Source organism: Cololabis saira, chromosome 13, assembly GCF_033807715.1.
Source record: "Cololabis saira isolate AMF1-May2022 chromosome 13, fColSai1.1, whole genome shotgun sequence".
Lineage (NCBI taxonomy): Eukaryota > Metazoa > Chordata > Actinopteri > Beloniformes > Belonidae > Cololabis > Cololabis saira.
Window position 1 is genome coordinate 45,271,814 of NC_084599.1, and position 20,543 is coordinate 45,292,356.

General features: G+C 30.3%; 1 protein-coding gene across 1 annotated transcript in view; it reads left to right on the forward strand.

Moving 5' to 3' along the window:
- Positions 1 to 14,644: 14,644 nt before the first annotated feature.
- The window catches only part of exoc2 (exocyst complex component 2), a 39,809-nt gene continuing 33,910 nt past the window's right edge, over positions 14,645 to 20,543 (forward strand). Inside the window, exons 1-3 of the mRNA XM_061739031.1 lie at positions 14,645 to 14,667; positions 17,325 to 17,375; positions 17,428 to 17,546. Of these exons, the coding sequence (XP_061595015.1) occupies positions 14,645 to 14,667; positions 17,325 to 17,375; positions 17,428 to 17,546 (193 nt within the window). The remainder of the gene's footprint in view (positions 14,668 to 17,324; positions 17,376 to 17,427; positions 17,547 to 20,543) is intronic.

Sequence of the window (20,543 nt, forward strand, 5' to 3'; positions counted from 1 at the left end):
TCCCTTAGGTAAAACATTATTAGGTAACACTTTACAATAAGGGTCCCTTAATTAACGTTAGTTAATGCATTATTAAGCATTAATTAACAGTTTAATAATAGTTAAATAACCATTATTATGTATTACTTAACATTAATTAGCATATTAGTTAATGCATTAATAAACAGTTAGTTAATGCATTATTAAGCATTAATTAACAGTTTAATAATAGTTAAATAACCATTATTATATATTACTTAACATTAATTAGCATATTAGTTAATGCATTAATTAACAGTTAGTTAATGCATTATTAAGCATTAATTAACAGTTTAATAATAGTTAAATAACCATTATTATGTATTACTTAACATTAATTAGCATATTAGTTAATGCATTAATAAACAGTTAGTTAATGCATTATTAAGCATTAATTAACAGTTTAATAATAGTTAAATAACCATTATTATGTATTACTTAACATTAATTAGCATATTAGTTAATGCATTAATAAACAGTTAGTTAATGCATTATTAAGCATTAATTAACAGTGTAATAATAGTTAAATAACCATTATTATGTATTACTTAACATTAATTAGCATATTAGTTAATGCATTAATAAACAGTTACTTATGCCTACTGCTCAGAGTTAATTAATACATTAGTAAGCATTAATAAATGTTACATGATGTAATTATTAATCCTTATGTATGCATTACTTAGTATTAAGTAATATATTAGTTAATACATAAGTAAAACGTTAATAATGTCCCTAGTAATCATTTACTAATGGTGTTTATTTGGAGTGAATATGCATTAAGTAACAGCTACCTAATACATCTACTAATCATTCGCTAATGGTGTACATGTTTACTGGATGGGCATTATTAAACAACTATTTAGAGTCTTAAGTAATCATTTCCTAATGGTGCTGTGTATGTTATCAGGTAGCTTACCTGACCTTATGAACGGTAACCTGACATAAACCTTAATAAATGTATAGGAGTGGCTCATAACCATTACTTAACCATTAGTAAAGGCTTGCTGGACCCTTATTGTAAAGTGTAACACATTTATCCCTTAGGTAACACATTATTAATGCTTAACTGGCTCATAAGCATTACTTAACCATAATTAACCATTAGTAAATACTATTCTGGACCCTTATTGTAAAGTGTAACACATTTATCCCTTAGGTAAAACATTATTAGGTAACACTTTACAATAAGGGTCCCTTAATTAACGTTAGTTAATGCATTATTAAGCATTAATTAACAGTTTAATAATAGTTAAATAACCATTATTATGTATTACTTAACATTAATTAGCATATTAGTTAATGCATTAATAAACAGTTAGTTAATGCATTATTAAGCATTAATTAACAGTTTAATAATAGTTAAATAACCATTATTATATATTACTTAACATTAATTAGCATATTAGTTAATGCATTAATTAACAGTTAGTTAATGCATTATTAAGCATTAATTAACAGTTTAATAATAGTTAAATAACCATTATTATGTATTACTTAACATTAATTAGCATATTAGTTAATGCATTAATAAACAGTTAGTTAATGCATTATTAAGCATTAATTAACAGTTTAATAATAGTTAAATAACCATTATTATGTATTACTTAACAGTAATTAGCATATTAGTTAATGCATTAATTAACAGTTAGTTAATGCATTATTAAGCATTAATTAACAGTTTAATAATAGTTAAATAACCATTATTATGTATTACTTAACATTAATTAGCATATTAGTTAATGCATTAATAAACAGTTACTTAATGCCTACTGCTCAGAGTTAATTAATACATTAGTAAGCATTAATAAACGTTACATGATGTAATTATTAATCCTTATGTATGCATTACTTAGTATTAAGTAATACATTAGTTAATACATAAGTAAAACGTTAATAATGTCCCTAGTAATCATTTACTAATGGTGTTTATTTGGAGTGAATAAGCATTAAGTAACAGCTACCTAATACATCTACTAATCATTCGCTAATGGTGTACATGTTTACTGGATGGGCATTATTAAACAACTATTTAGAGTCTTAAGTAATCATTTCCTAATGGTGCTGTGTATGTTATCAGGTAGCTTACCTGACCTTATGAACGGTAACCTGACATAAACCTTAATAAATGTATAGGAGTGGCTCATAACCATTACTTAACCATTAGTAAAGGCTTGCTGGACCCTTATTGTAAAGTGTAACACATTTATCCCTTAGGTAACACATTATTAATGCTTAACTGGCTCATAAGCATTACTTAACCATAATTAAGCATTAGTAAATACTATTCTGGACCCTTATTGTAAAGTGTAACACATTTATCCCTTAGGTAAAACATTATTAGGTAACACTTTACAATAAGGGTCCCTTAATTAACGTTAGTTAATGCATTATTAAGCATTAATTAACAGTTTAATAATAGTTAAATAACCATTATTATGTATTACTTAACATTAATTAGCATATTAGTTAATGCATTAATAAACAGTTAGTTAATGCATTATTAAGCATTAATTAACAGTTTAATAATAGTTAAATAACCATTATTATGTATTACTTAACATTAATTAGCATATTAGTTAATGCATTAATTAACAGTTAGTTAATGCATTATTAAGCATTAATTAACAGTGTAATAATAGTTAAATAACCATTATTATGTATTACTTAACATTAATTAGCATATTAGTTAATGCATTAATAAACAGTTACTTAATGCCTACTGCTCAGAGTTAATTAATACATTAGTAAGCATTAATAAACGTCACATGATGTAATCATTTATCCTTATGTATGCATTACTTAGTATTAAGTAATACATTAGTTAATACATAAGTAAAACGTTAATAATGTCCCTAGTAATCATTTACTAATGGTGTTTATTTGGAGTGAATATGCATTAAGTAACAGCTACCTAATACATCTACTAATCATTCACTAATGGTGTACATGTTACCAGGATGGGCATTATTAAACAACTATTTAGAGTCTTAAATAATAATTTCCTAATGGTGCTGTGTATGTTATCAGGTAGCTTACCTGACCTTATGAACGGTAACCTGACATAAACCTTAATAAATGTATAGGAGTGGCTCATAACCATTACTTAACCATTAGTAAAGGCTTGCTGGACCCTTATTGTAAAGTGTAACACATTTATCCCTTAGGTAAAACATTATTAGGTAACACTTTACAATAAGAGTCCCTTAATTAACGTTAGTTAATGCATTATTAAGCATTAATTAACAGTTTAATAATAGTTAAATAACCATTATTATGTATTACTTAACATTAATTAGCATATTAGTTAATGCATTAATAAACAGTTAGTTAATGCATTATTAAGCATTAATTAACAGTGTAATAATAGTTAAATAACCATTATTATGTATTACTTAACATTAATTAGCATATTAGTTAATGCATTAATAAACAGTTACTTATGCCTACTGCTCAGAGTTAATTAATACATTAGTAAGCATTAATAAACGTTACATGATGTAATTATTAATCCTTATGTATGCATTACTTAGTATTAAGTAATATATTAGTTAATACATAAGTAAAACGTTAATAATGTCCCTAGTAATCATTTACTAATGGTGTTTATTTGGAGTGAATATGCATTAAGTAACAGCTACCTAATACATCTACTAATCATTCGCTAATGGTGTACATGTTTACTGGATGGGCATTATTAAACAACTATTTAGAGTCTTAAGTAATCATTTCCTAATGGTGCTGTGTATGTTATCAGGTAGCTTACCTGACCTTATGAACGGTAACCTGACATAAACCTTAATAAATGTATAGGAGTGGCTCATAACCATTACTTAACCATTAGTAAAGGCTTGCTGGACCCTTATTGTAAAGTGTAACACATTTATCCCTTAGGTAACACATTATTAATGCTTAACTGCCTCATAAGCATTACTTAACCATAATTAACCATTAGTAAATACTATTCTGGACCCTTATTGTAAAGTGTAACACATTTATCCCTTAGGTAAAACATTATTAGGTAACACTTTACAATAAGGGTCCCTTAATTAACGTTAGTTAATGCATTATTAAGCATTAATTAACAGTTTAATAATAGTTAAATAACCATTATTATGTATTACTTAACGTTAATTAGCATATTAGTTAATGCATTAATAAAAAGTTAGTTAATGCATTATTAAGCATTAATTAACAGTTTAATAATAGTTAAATAACCATTATTATCAGGGCTGCACATAAGTGGGCCGCCAGAGCGCATGCGCCATCAAAATCCACAGTGCGCTGTCAATCTTGTGCCGCGAAGCGCTTTTGCGTACCAACAGCTGGGGCTCATATTATTGGTTGTGGCCAGACCAGAATACTAATATTAAAAAATCTAGTGGGAGAGCTTTTCCCCAGAACTGCCACTCAAAGTTGGTACTGGCCAATCAGCGCGTCCTTACTCCCCCTCAATGATCGTTGGGCAGGAAGAGAGGTAAGGATCCGCTTTACTGAACAAACCCTGACACGTCTCGTCAAAATGTCCAAGAAGCAAGCGCCATTAAGTAATTATTTTGGCGTTCCACCACCACCAACTACAAAGAGACGCCAAACTGAACCACTACCCGAATCGAACAGAAAACGTGTGTTCGCCGAGAAGTGGCTGCATGATGTTACACAGCGACGCGCACCGTACGTTCGCGGTCCCGCGTATCCTACCCCGTAAGCTCTGCGTTGGTGCAACGCAGAACCATAAATCAGCCAGTGTCCGTCACTGCGTGCAGCAGTTACCTGCACCAGCAAGACGCTGCTCTGATTATGGCTCAAAGTTTATGAAAACCCCAAATAAAAAATAAATTAGAGAATATTTTATGAAATCAATAAACAATTCCATCATCAAAATTATAACAAATAAAGGTTCAACATATCTTGCTTTGCATGTAATAAGACTAGGTAATATATTAGTGTCACCTTTTAAGTTGAATTATTGAAATAGATTAACTTTTACACCATATTCTAGTTGAATTATTGAAATAGATTAACTTTTACACCATATTCTAGTTGAATTATTGAAATAAATTAACTTTTACACCATATTCTAGTTGAATTATTGAAATAAGTTAATTTTTACACCAAATTCTAGTTGAATTATTGAAATAAGTTAACTTTTACACCATATTCTAGTTGAATTATTGAAATAAGTTAACTTTTACACCATATTCTTCACCTGAAGCAATATTCTACACCTTGGCTGATGTGGACATACAGAGCATAGGCGGCTATTTCAGCTGCTATATGGTTGGCTGTCTGTACAGTCATGCAAGTTCAATGCTATTAAAGAACAAGTTTTTTCATATAAAATAAACACATTTTTTTGCAGTTTAGAAGTTTTGGGGCTTTTTTTTGGCTCCTGCGCTGCTGAAATCAGGGCGTTGTATGCTTTTATACTGACTCTACAGACTAACACGCACCATAATTTGTTAATTCATCTTTATAAGTGAATAAATATCATTTTGCCTATAACTTATTCCTGCATCCCTCTTTTATCGATCCGGTGAGACGGGTCACCGCGTTTTTGGAGCCCCAAGTCACATATCCAGGGGCTCCTCTGAGCACCAGACCAAAATAATTATGTGCAGCCCTGATTATTATGTATTACTTAACATTAATTAGCATATTAGTTAATGCATTAGTAAACAGTTAATTAATGCCTACTGCTCAGAGTTAATTAATACATTAGTAAGCATTAATAAACGTTACATGATGTAATTATTTATCCTTATGTATGCATTACTTAGTATTAAGTAATACATTAGTTAATACATAAGTAAAACGTTAATAATGTCCCTAGTAATCATTTACTAATGGTGTTTATTTGGAGTGAATATGCATTAAGTAACAGCTACCTAATACATCTACTAATCATTCGCTAATGGTGTACATGTTTACTGGATGGGCATTATTAAACAACTATTTAGAGTCTTAAGTAATCATTTCCTAATGGTGCTGTGTATGTTATCAGGTAGCTTACCTGACCTTATGAACGGTAACCTGACATAAACCTTAATAAATGTATAGGAGTGGCTCATAACCATTACTTAACCATTAGTAAAGGCTTGCTGGACCCTTATTGTAAAGTGTAACACATTTATCCCTTAGGTAACACATTATTAATGCTTAACTGGCTCATAAGCATTACTTAACCATAATTAACCATTAGTAAATACTATTCTGGACCCTTATTGTAAAGTGTAACACATTTATCCCTTAGGTAAAACATTATTAGGTAACACTTTACAATAAGGGTCCCTTAATTTACATTAGTTAATGCATTATTAAGCATTAATTAACAGTTTAATAATAGTTAAATAACCATTATTATGTATTGCTTAACATTAATTAGCATATTAGTTAATGCATTAATAAACAGTTAGTTAATGCATTATTAAGCATTAATTAACAGTTTAATAATAGTTAAATAACCATTATTATGTATTACTTAACATTAATTAGCATATTAGTTAATGCATTAATTAACAGTTAGTTAATGCATTATTAAGCATTAATTAACAGTTTAATAATAGTTAAATAACCATTATTATGTATTACTTAACATTAATTAGCATATTAGTTAATGCATTAATAAACAGTTAGTTAATGCATTATTAAGCATTAATTAACAGTTTAATAATAGTTAAATAACCATTATTATGTATTACTTAACATTAATTAGCATATTAGTTAATGCATTAATTAACAGTTAGTTAATGCATTATTAAGCATTAATTAACAGTTTAATAATAGTTAAATAACCATTATTATGTATTACTTAACATTAATTAGCATATTAGTTAATGCATTAATAAACAGTTACTTAATGCCTACTGCTCAGAGTTAATTAATACATTAGTAAGCATTAATAAACGTTACATGATGTAATTATTAATCCTTATGTATGCATTACTTAGTATTAAGTAATACATTAGTTAATACATAAGTAAAACGTTAATAATGTCCCTAGTAATCATTTACTAATGGTGTTTATTTGGAGTGAATATGCATTAAGTAACAGCTACCTAATACATCTACTAATCATTCGCTAATGGTGTACATGTTTACTGGATGGGCATTATTAAACAACTATTTAGAGTCTTAAGTAATCATTTCCTAATGGTGCTGTGTATGTTATCAGGTAGCTTACCTGACCTTATGAACGGTAACCTGACATAAACCTTAATAAATGTATAGGAGTGGCTCATAACCATTACTTAACCATTAGTAAAGGCTTGCTGGACCCTTATTGTAAAGTGTAACACATTTATCCCTTAGGTAACACATTATTAATGCTTAACTGCCTCATAAGCATTACTTAACCATAATTAACCATTAGTAAATACTATTCTGGACCCTTATTGTAAAGTGTAACACATTTATCCCTTAGGTAAAACATTATTAGGTAACACTTTACAATAAGGGTCCCTTAATTAACGTTAGTTAATGCATTATTAAGCATTAATTAACAGTTTAATAATAGTTAAATAACCATTATTATGTATTACTTAACATTAATTAGCATATTAGTTAATGCATTAATAAACAGTTAGTTAATGCATTATTAAGCATTAATTAACAGTTTAATAATAGTTAAATAACCATTATTATGTATTACTTAACATTAATTAGCATATTAGTTAATGCATTAATTAACAGTTAGTTAATGCATTATTAAGCATTAATTAACAGTTTAATAATAGTTAAATAACCATTATTATGTATTACTTAACATTAATTAGCATATTAGTTAATGCATTAATTAACAGTTAGTTAATGCATTATTAAGCATTAATTAACAGTGTAATAATAGTTAAATAACCATTATTATGTATTACTTAACATTAATTAGCATATTAGTTAATGCATTAATAAACAGTTAATTAATGCCTACTGCTCAGAGTTAATTAATACATTAGTTAGCATTAATAAACGTTACATGATGTAATTATTTATCCTTATGTATGCATTACTTAGTATTAAGTAATACATTAGTTAATACATAAGTAAAACGTTAATAATGTCCCTAGTAATCATTTACTAATGGTGTTTATTTGGAGTGAATATGCATTAAGTAACAGCTACCTAATACATCTAGTAATCATTCACTAATGGTGTACATGTTACCAGGATGGGCATTATTAAACAACTATTTAGAGTCTTAAATAATAATTTCCTAATGGTGCTGTGTATGTTATCAGGTAGCTTGCCTGACCTTATGAACGGTAACCTGACATAAACCTTAATAAATGTATAGGAGTGGCTCATAACCATTACTTAACCATTAGTAAAGGCTTGCTGGACCCTTATTGTAAAGTGTAACACATTTATCCCTTAGGTAAAACATTATTAGGTAACACTTTACAATAAGAGTCCCTTAATTAACGTTAGTTAATGCATTATTAAGCATTAATTAACAGTTTAATAATAGTTAAATAACCATTATTATGTATTACTTAACATTAATTAGCATATTAGTTAATGCATTAATAAACAGTTAGTTAATGCATTATTAAGCATTAATTAACAGTTTAATAATAGTTAAATAACCATTATTATGTATTACTTAACATTAATTAGCATATTAGTTAATGCATTAATAAACAGTTACTTATGCCTACTGCTCAGAGTTAATTAATACATTAGTAAGCATTAATAAACGTTACATGATGTAATTATTAATCCTTATGTATGCATTACTTAGTATTAAGTAATATATTAGTTAATACATAAGTAAAACGTTAATAATGTCCCTAGTAATCATTTACTAATGGTGTTTATTTGGAGTGAATATGCATTAAGTAACAGCTACCTAATACATCTACTAATCATTCGCTAATGGTGTACATGTTTACTGGATGGGCATTATTAAACAACTATTTAGAGTCTTAAGTAATCATTTCCTAATGGTGCTGTGTATGTTATCAGGTAGCTTACCTGACCTTATGAACGGTAACCTGACATAAACCTTAATAAATGTATAGGAGTGGCTCATAACCATTACTTAACCATTAGGAAAGGCTTGCTGGACCCTTATTGTAAAGTGTAACACATTTATCCCTTAGGTAACACATTATTAATGCTTAACTGGCTCATAAGCATTACTTAACCATAATTAACCATTAGTAAATACTATTCTGGACCCTTATTGTAAAGTGTAACACATTTATCCCTTAGGTAAAACATTATTAGGTAACACTTTACAATAAGGGTCCCTTAATTAACGTTAGTTAATGCATTATTAAGCATTAATTAACAGTTTAATAATAGTTAAATAACCATTATTATGTATTACTTAACATTAATTAGCATATTAGTTAATGCATTAATAAACAGTTAGTTAATGCATTATTAAGCATTAATTAACAGTTTAATAATAGTTAAATAACCATTATTATGTATTACTTAACAGTAATTAGCATATTAGTTAATGCATTAATTAACAGTTAGTTAATGCATTATTAAGCATTAATTAACAGTTTAATAATAGTTAAATAACCATTATTATGTATTACTTAACATTAATTAGCATATTAGTTAATGCATTAATAAACAGTTACTTAATGCCTACTGCTCAGAGTTAATTAATACATTAGTAAGCATTAATAAACGTTACATGATGTAATTATTAATCCTTATGTATGCATTACTTAGTATTAAGTAATACATTAGTTAATACATAAGTAAAACGTTAATAATGTCCCTAGTAATCATTTACTAATGGTGTTTATTTGGAGTGAATATGCATTAAGTAACAGCTACCTAATACATCTACTAATCATTCGCTAATGGTGTACATGTTTACTGGATGGGCATTATTAAACAACTATTTAGAGTCTTAAGTAATCATTTCCTAATGGTGCTGTGTATGTTATCAGGTAGCTTACCTGACCTTATGAACGGTAACCTGACATAAACCTTAATAAATGTATAGGAGTGGCTCATAAGCATTACTTAACCATTAGTAAAGGCTTGCTGGACCCTTATTGTAAAGTGTAACACATTTATCCCTTAGGTAACACATTATTAATGCTTAACTGCCTCATAAGCATTACTTAACCATAATTAACCATTAGTAAATACTATTCTGGACCCTTATTGTAAAGTGTAACACATTTATCCCTTAGGTAACACATTATTAATGCTTAACTGGCTCATAAGCATTACTTAACCATAATTAAGCATTAGTAAATACTATTCTGGACCCTTATTGTAAAGTGTAACACATTTATCCCTTAGGTAAAACATTATTAGGTAACACTTTACAATAAGGGTCCCTTAATTAACGTTAGTTAATGCATTATTAAGCATTAATTAACAGTTTAATAATAGTTAAATAACCATTATTATGTATTACTTAACATTAATTAGCATATTAGTTAATGCATTAATAAACAGTTAGTTAATGCATTATTAAGCATTAATTAACAGTTTAATAATAGTTAAATAACCATTATTATGTATTACTTAACATTAATTAGCATATTAGTTAATGCATTAATTAACAGTTAGTTAATGCATTATTAAGCATTAATTAACAGTTTAATAATAGTTAAATAACCATTATTATGTATTACTTAACATTAATTAGCATATTAGTTAATGCATTAATAAACAGTTAGTTAATGCATTATTAAGCATTAATTAACAGTGTAATAATAGTTAAATAACCATTATTATGTATTACTTAACATTAATTAGCATATTAGTTAATGCATTAATAAACAGTTACTTATGCCTACTGCTCAGAGTTAATTAATACATTAGTAAGCATTAATAAATGTTACATGATGTAATTATTAATCCTTATGTATGCATTACTTAGTATTAAGTAATATATTAGTTAATACATAAGTAAAACGTTAATAATGTCCCTAGTAATCATTTACTAATGGTGTTTATTTGGAGTGAATATGCATTAAGTAACAGCTACCTAATACATCTACTAATCATTCGCTAATGGTGTACATGTTTACTGGATGGGCATTATTAAACAACTATTTAGAGTCTTAAGTAATCATTTCCTAATGGTGCTGTGTATGTTATCAGGTAGCTTACCTGACCTTATGAACGGTAACCTGACATAAACCTTAATAAATGTATAGGAGTGGCTCATAACCATTACTTAACCATTAGTAAAGGCTTGCTGGACCCTTATTGTAAAGTGTAACACATTTATCCCTTAGGTAACACATTATTAATGCTTAACTGGCTCACAAGCATTACTTAACCATAATTAACCATTAGTAAATACTATTCTGGACCCTTATTGTAAAGTGTAACACATTTATCCCTTAGGTAAAACATTATTAGGTAACACTTTACAATAAGGGTCCCTTAATTAACGTTAGTTAATGCATTATTAAGCATTAATTAACAGTTTAATAATAGTTAAATAACCATTATTATGTATTACTTAACATTAATTAGCATATTAGTTAATGCATTAATAAACAGTTAGTTAATGCATTATTAAGCATTAATTAACAGTTTAATAATAGTTAAATAACCATTATTATATATTACTTAACATTAATTAGCATATTAGTTAATGCATTAATTAACAGTTAGTTAATGCATTATTAAGCATTAATTAACAGTTTAATAATAGTTAAATAACCATTATTATGTATTACTTAACATTAATTAGCATATTAGTTAATGCATTAATAAACAGTTAGTTAATGCATTATTAAGCATTAATTAACAGTTTAATAATAGTTAAATAACCATTATTATGTATTACTTAACAGTAATTAGCATATTAGTTAATGCATTAATTAACAGTTAGTTAATGCATTATTAAGCATTAATTAACAGTTTAATAATAGTTAAATAACCATTATTATGTATTACTTAACATTAATTAGCATATTAGTTAATGCATTAATAAACAGTTACTTAATGCCTACTGCTCAGAGTTAATTAATACATTAGTAAGCATTAATAAACGTTACATGATGTAATTATTAATCCTTATGTATGCATTACTTAGTATTAAGTAATACATTAGTTAATACATAAGTAAAACGTTAATAATGTCCCTAGTAATCATTTACTAATGGTGTTTATTTGGAGTGAATAAGCATTAAGTAACAGCTACCTAATACATCTACTAATCATTCGCTAATGGTGTACATGTTTACTGGATGGGCATTATTAAACAACTATTTAGAGTCTTAAGTAATCATTTCCTAATGGTGCTGTGTATGTTATCAGGTAGCTTACCTGACCTTATGAACGGTAACCTGACATAAACCTTAATAAATGTATAGGAGTGGCTCATAACCATTACTTAACCATTAGTAAAGGCTTGCTGGACCCTTATTGTAAAGTGTAACACATTTATCCCTTAGGTAACACATTATTAATGCTTAACTGGCTCATAAGCATTACTTAACCATAATTAAGCATTAGTAAATACTATTCTGGACCCTTATTGTAAAGTGTAACACATTTATCCCTTAGGTAAAACATTATTAGGTAACACTTTACAATAAGGGTCCCTTAATTAACGTTAGTTAATGCATTATTAAGCATTAATTAACAGTTTAATAATAGTTAAATAACCATTATTATGTATTACTTAACATTAATTAGCATATTAGTTAATGCATTAATAAACAGTTAGTTAATGCATTATTAAGCATTAATTAACAGTTTAATAATAGTTAAATAACCATTATTATGTATTACTTAACATTAATTAGCATATTAGTTAATGCATTAATTAACAGTTAGTTAATGCATTATTAAGCATTAATTAACAGTGTAATAATAGTTAAATAACCATTATTATGTATTACTTAACATTAATTAGCATATTAGTTAATGCATTAATAAACAGTTACTTAATGCCTACTGCTCAGAGTTAATTAATACATTAGTAAGCATTAATAAACGTCACATGATGTAATCATTTATCCTTATGTATGCATTACTTAGTATTAAGTAATACATTAGTTAATACATAAGTAAAACGTTAATAATGTCCCTAGTAATCATTTACTAATGGTGTTTATTTGGAGTGAATATGCATTAAGTAACAGCTACCTAATACATCTACTAATCATTCACTAATGGTGTACATGTTACCAGGATGGGCATTATTAAACAACTATTTAGAGTCTTAAATAATAATTTCCTAATGGTGCTGTGTATGTTATCAGGTAGCTTACCTGACCTTATGAACGGTAACCTGACATAAACCTTAATAAATGTATAGGAGTGGCTCATAACCATTACTTAACCATTAGTAAAGGCTTGCTGGACCCTTATTGTAAAGTGTAACACATTTATCCCTTAGGTAAAACATTATTAGGTAACACTTTACAATAAGAGTCCCTTAATTAACGTTAGTTAATGCATTATTAAGCATTAATTAACAGTTTAATAATAGTTAAATAACCATTATTATGTATTACTTAACATTAATTAGCATATTAGTTAATGCATTAATAAACAGTTAGTTAATGCATTATTAAGCATTAATTAACAGTGTAATAATAGTTAAATAACCATTATTATGTATTACTTAACATTAATTAGCATATTAGTTAATGCATTAATAAACAGTTACTTATGCCTACTGCTCAGAGTTAATTAATACATTAGTAAGCATTAATAAACGTTACATGATGTAATTATTAATCCTTATGTATGCATTACTTAGTATTAAGTAATATATTAGTTAATACATAAGTAAAACGTTAATAATGTCCCTAGTAATCATTTACTAATGGTGTTTATTTGGAGTGAATATGCATTAAGTAACAGCTACCTAATACATCTACTAATCATTCGCTAATGGTGTACATGTTTACTGGATGGGCATTATTAAACAACTATTTAGAGTCTTAAGTAATCATTTCCTAATGGTGCTGTGTATGTTATCAGGTAGCTTACCTGACCTTATGAACGGTAACCTGACATAAACCTTAATAAATGTATAGGAGTGGCTCATAACCATTACTTAACCATTAGTAAAGGCTTGCTGGACCCTTATTGTAAAGTGTAACACATTTATCCCTTAGGTAACACATTATTAATGCTTAACTGGCTCATAAGCATTACTTAACCATAATTAACCATTAGTAAATACTATTCTGGACCCTTATTGTAAAGTGTAACACATTTATCCCTTAGGTAAAACATTATTAGGTAACACTTTACAATAAGGGTCCCTTAATTAACGTTAGTTAATGCATTATTAAGCATTAATTAACAGTTTAATAATAGTTAAATAACCATTATTATGTATTACTTAACGTTAATTAGCATATTAGTTAATGCATTAATAAAAAGTTAGTTAATGCATTATTAAGCATTAATTAACAGTTTAATAATAGTTAAATAACCATTATTATCAGGGCTGCACATAAGTGGGCCGCCAGAGCGCATGCGCCATCAAAATCCACAGTGCGCTGTCAATCTTGTGCCGCGAAGCGCTTTTGCGTACCAACAGCTGGGGCTCATATTATTGGTTGTGGCCAGACCAGAATACTAATATTAAAAAATCTAGTGGGAGAGCTTTTCCCCAGAACTGCCACTCAAAGTTGGTACTGGCCAATCAGCGCGTCCTTACTCCCCCTCAATGATCGTTGGGCAGGAAGAGAGGTAAGGATCCGCTTTACTGAACAAACCCTGACACGTCTCGTCAAAATGTCCAAGAAGCAAGCGCCATTAAGTAATTATTTTGGCGTTCCACCACCACCAACTACAAAGAGACGCCAAACTGAACCACTACCCGAATCGAACAGAAAACGTGTGTTCGCCGAGAAGTGGCTGCATGATGTTACACAGCGACGCGCACCGTACGTTCGCGGTCCCGCGTATCCTACCCCGTAAGCTCTGCGTTGGTGCAACGCAGAACCATAAATCAGCCAGTGTCCGTCACTGCGTGCAGCAGTTACCTGCACCAGCAAGACGCTGCTCTGATTATGGCTCAAAGTTTATGAAAACCCCAAATAAAAAATAAATTAGAGAATATTTTATGAAATCAATAAACAATTCCATCATCAAAATTATAACAAATAAAGGTTCAACATATCTTGCTTTGCATGTAATAAGACTAGGTAATATATTAGTGTCACCTTTTAAGTTGAATTATTGAAATAGATTAACTTTTACACCATATTCTAGTTGAATTATTGAAATAGATTAACTTTTACACCATATTCTAGTTGAATTATTGAAATAAATTAACTTTTACACCATATTCTAGTTGAATTATTGAAATAAGTTAATTTTTACACCAAATTCTAGTTGAATTATTGAAATAAGTTAACTTTTACACCATATTCTAGTTGAATTATTGAAATAAGTTAACTTTTACACCATATTCTTCACCTGAAGCAATATTCTACACCTTGGCTGATGTGGACATACAGAGCATAGGCGGCTATTTCAGCTGCTATATGGTTGGCTGTCTGTACAGTCATGCAAGTTCAATGCTATTAAAGAACAAGTTTTTTCATATAAAATAAACACATTTTTTTGCAGTTTAGAAGTTTTGGGGCTTTTTTTTGGCTCCTGCGCTGCTGAAATCAGGGCGTTGTATGCTTTTATACTGACTCTACAGACTAACACGCACCATAATTTGTTAATTCATCTTTATAAGTGAATAAATATCATTTTGCCTATAACTTATTCCTGCATCCCTCTTTTATCGATCCGGTGAGACGGGTCACCGCGTTTTTGGAGCCCCAAGTCACATATCCAGGGGCTCCTCTGAGCACCAGACCAAAATAATTATGTGCAGCCCTGATTATTATGTATTACTTAACATTAATTAGCATATTAGTTAATGCATTAGTAAACAGTTAATTAATGCCTACTGCTCAGAGTTAATTAATACATTAGTAAGCATTAATAAACGTTACATGATGTAATTATTTATCCTTATGTATGCATTACTTAGTATTAAGTAATACATTAGTTAATACATAAGTAAAACGTTAATAATGTCCCTAGTAATCATTTACTAATGGTGTTTATTTGGAGTGAATATGCATTAAGTAACAGCTACCTAATACATCTACTAATCATTCGCTAATGGTGTACATGTTTACTGGATGGGCATTATTAAACAACTATTTAGAGTCTTAAGTAATCATTTCCTAATGGTGCTGTGTATGTTATCAGGTAGCTTACCTGACCTTATGAACGGTAACCTGACATAAACCTTAATAAATGTATAGGAGTGGCTCATAACCATTACTTAACCATTAGTAAAGGCTTGCTGGACCCTTATTGTAAAGTGTAACACATTTATCCCTTAGGTAACACATTATTAATGCTTAACTGGCTCATAAGCATTACTTAACCATAATTAACCATTAGTAAATACTATTCTGGACCCTTATTGTAAAGTGTAACACATTTATCCCTTAGGTAACACATTATTAATGCTTAAATGCCTCATAAGCATTACTTAACCATTATTAACGTTTTACTTATGTATTAACTAATGTATTACTTAATACTAAGTAATGCATACATAAGGATAAATAATTACATCATGTAACGTTTATTAATGCTTACTAATGTATTAATTAACTCTGAGCAGTAGGCATTCATTAACTGTTTATTAATGCATTAACTAATATGCTAATTAATGTTAAGTAATACATAATAATGGTTATTTAACTATTATTACACTGCTAATTAATGCTTAATAATGCATTAACTAACTGTTTATTAATGCATTAACTAATATGCTAATTAATGTTAAGTAATACATAATAATGGTTATTTAACTATTATTAAACTGTTAATTAATGCTTAATAATGCATTAACTAACGTTAATTAAGGGACCCTTATTGTAAAGTGTTACCCCTGCTTTTTTTGTTAGTTTAGTTTAGTTCCATCTTATTGATTTAAATTTCAGGAGAAAAACCATGAAGCTGTGATGTTTTACCATTTAGAATGTTCGTGTGTTTCATCAGCCACGTAAGCTGTGAACAAAATACAAGACAGAATACTCCTAGACATATTCTGGAAACACTTATATAATATATATCTATATACTTATATAAACACAGTTTCTGAGGGAGAGCTGACGGAAGCTCCTGCAGGACAGAGTCACCTGCAGTGGTGGAACCATGGCCACCTCCAGATATCAGTTACCCTGTACCGGATTCTGGTTCTGGTCTAGAGCAGACCTGTTAACTGGTTCTGGTTCTGGTTCTGGTCTAGACCAGACCTGTTAACTGGTTCTGGTTCTGGTCTAGGCCAGTCCTGTTAACGTGTTCTGGTTCTGGTTCTGTTCCAGGTACCTGTCGGACCTGCACGCCCCCGGAGACCCGTTCTGGTTCTGGTTCTGGTCTAGACTAGAGCAGACCTGTTAACGTGTCCTGGTTCTGGTTCTGTTCCAGGTACCTGTCAGACCTGCACGCCCCCGGAGACCCGGCCTGGCGCTGCATCGACGCCCAACACCAGTGGATCCTGCAGCTGATGCAGAGCTGCAGAGACCAGTTCATCAGTGGAACCACAGGTAATTAACTAGTAATTAACCAGTAATTAACCAGTAATTAACTAGTACATAACTATAGTAATTATTCAGTAATTAACTCCGAGCTGATGCAGAGCTGCAGAGACCAGTTCATCAGTGGAACCACAGGTAATTAACTAGTAATTAACTAGTAATTAACTAGTAATTAACCAGTAATTAACCAGTAATAAACCAGTAATTAACTAGTACATAACTATAGTAATTATTCAGTAATTAACTCCGAGCTGATGCAGAGCTGCAGAGACCAGTTCATCAGTGGAACCACAGGTAATTAACTAGTAATTAACTAGTAATTAACTAGTAATTAACTAGTAATTAACTACACAAGCTGATGCAGAGCTGCAGAGACCAGTTCATCAACGGAACCACAGGTAATTAACTAGTAATTAACTAGTAATTAACCAGTAATTAACTAGTAATTAACCAGTAATTAACCAGTAATTAACTAGTACATAACTATAGTAATTATTCAGTAATTAACTCCGAGCTGATGCAGAGCTGCAGAGACCAGTTCATCAGTGGAACCACAGGTAATTAACTAGTAATTAACTAGTAATTAACTACACAAGCTGATGCAGAGCTGTAGGGACCAGTTCATCAACGGAACCACAGGTAATTAACCACTAATTAACCAATTAATAACCAGTAATTAACTCCACCGAGCTGATGCAGAGCTGCAGAGACCAGTTCATCAGTGGAACCACAGGTAATTAACCAGTAATTAACCAGTAATTAACTAGTAATTAACTAGTAATTAACCAGTAATTAACCGGTAATTAACTACACTGAGCTGATGCAGAGCTGCAGAGACCAGTTCATCAGTGGAACCACAGGTAATTAACCAGTAATTAACCAGTAATTAACTAGTAATTAACCAGTAACTATTAACCAGTAACTATTAACCAGTAATTAACTACAGTAATAATTAACCAGTAATTAACTACAGTAATTAACTACAGTAATAATTAACCAGTAATTAACTACAGTAATTAACTACAGTAATAATTAACCAGTAATTAACTACAGTAATTAACTACAGTAATAATTAACCAGTAATTAACTACAGTAATTAACTACAGTAATAATTAACCAGTAATTAACTACAGTAATTAACTACAGTAATAATTAACCAGTAATTAACTACAGTAATTAACTCTGAGCTGATGCAGAGCTGTAGAGACCAGTTCATCAGTGGAACCAGAGGTAATTAACCAGTAATTAACCAGTAATTAACTAGTAATTAACTAGTAATTAACTCCACTGAGCTGATGCAGAGCTGTAGAGACCAGTTCATCAGAGGAACCACAGGTAATTAACTAGTAATTAACCAGTAATTAACTAGTAATTAACCAGTAATTAACTACAGTAATGAACTAGTAATTAACTAGTAATTAACCAGTAATTAACCAGTAATTAACTAGTAATTAACCAGTAATTAACCAGTAATTAACTAGTACTTAACCAGTAATTAACCAGTAATTAACCAGTAATTAACTAGTAATTAACTACACTGAGCTGATGCAGAGCTGTAGAGACCAGTTCATCAGTGGAACCACAGGTAATTAACCAGTAATTAACCAGTAATTAACCAGTAAGTAACCAGTAATTAACCAGTAATTATTCAGTAATAAACTACAGTAATTAACTACAGTAATTAACCAGTAATTAACCAGTAATTAACCAGTAAGTAACCAGTAATTATTCAGTAATAAACTACAGTAATTAACTACAGTAATTAACCAGTAATTAACTGCTGCGGTTCATATACTGAGGCTACAGTCCTGCAGCGGTCGCAGGTTTGAATCCTGGCCTGCCCCTTTGCTGCGCGTCATCCCCGTTCTCTCAGTGTGCGTGTGCGCGTGCGCACTTGTGTGTGCGTGCGCGTATATAAGTGCGTGTGCGTGCGTGCGTGTGTGTGTGTGTGTGTGTGTGTGTGTGTGTGTGTGTGTGTGTGTGTGTGTGTGTGTGTGTGCGCGCGCGTATATAAGTGTGTGTGTGCGGCTTCTCTTTCCAAACTTCTGTGAGCCGCTACTGAGCGGGTCAACTCAGTCAAAAACAAAAGACAGACGCGGATCCAGCGTCACCTCCAAGTTGATGCCATTTAATAATAATTCAGCAGATTATACTGTTACAAAAAGTATCCATAAAAAGACAAAAGGCATTTTAGTATAATGTCTGCGATCTGCCCTTTACGTCTCACTCTCTTCCCTGCAGCTGCAGGTTCATTAATCACTAATTAAATCATTAATCACTCACTGCAGATGCTCTGACACAAGAAAGGAGGCGCGAAGACAAGGCAACAAACAAAAAATGATTCCTTCTGAACTTATCTGTCCATAATAACAATACAAACACCACAAACCAGGCAAGGCAAGTTTATCTATACAGCACAATTCAACACAAAGTGCTTTACATTGACATTAAAAGCAGCAAGACATAATTAGACAGTAAATAACAAATACGTAAGAATAAGAAAAGAAGTAAAATAATAAAAAGCACAAGCTGTTAAAAATAAGGGCAGTAGATCCAGCAGGTAAGTTTAATTTAGGAGTACACTTGAGTAAACAGTAATGTTTTTAACCCTGATTTAAAGGAGCTGACAGGTGGAGCAGATTAAGTAAATCAAGTATATTTAGACTAACCAAGATTAATTTTGGCCTCAACAATGTGTGTGTGTGTGTGTGTGTGTGTGTGTGTGTGTGTGTGTGTGTGTGTGTGTGTGTTTGTGTATATAAGTGTGTGAGTGTGTTGTCCGTCCGTCTCCCTGGTTCTACACGGGCCCATGAAGCGTCTGCAGGTTTAAACATCACCGTCTCGTCTCTGGTCTCCTGCTGCTGCTGCTGCTTGGGGTTCCACTTCCCCTCCTGGACCTCCCCAGAACCAGAACCCCCCCTTTACCTGATCCTCCAGTCTATGTTCAGGTTTAACCATCACTGCAGACACTAGTGGCTGCTGCGCGGCTCTCTGCTGCCCTCCAGT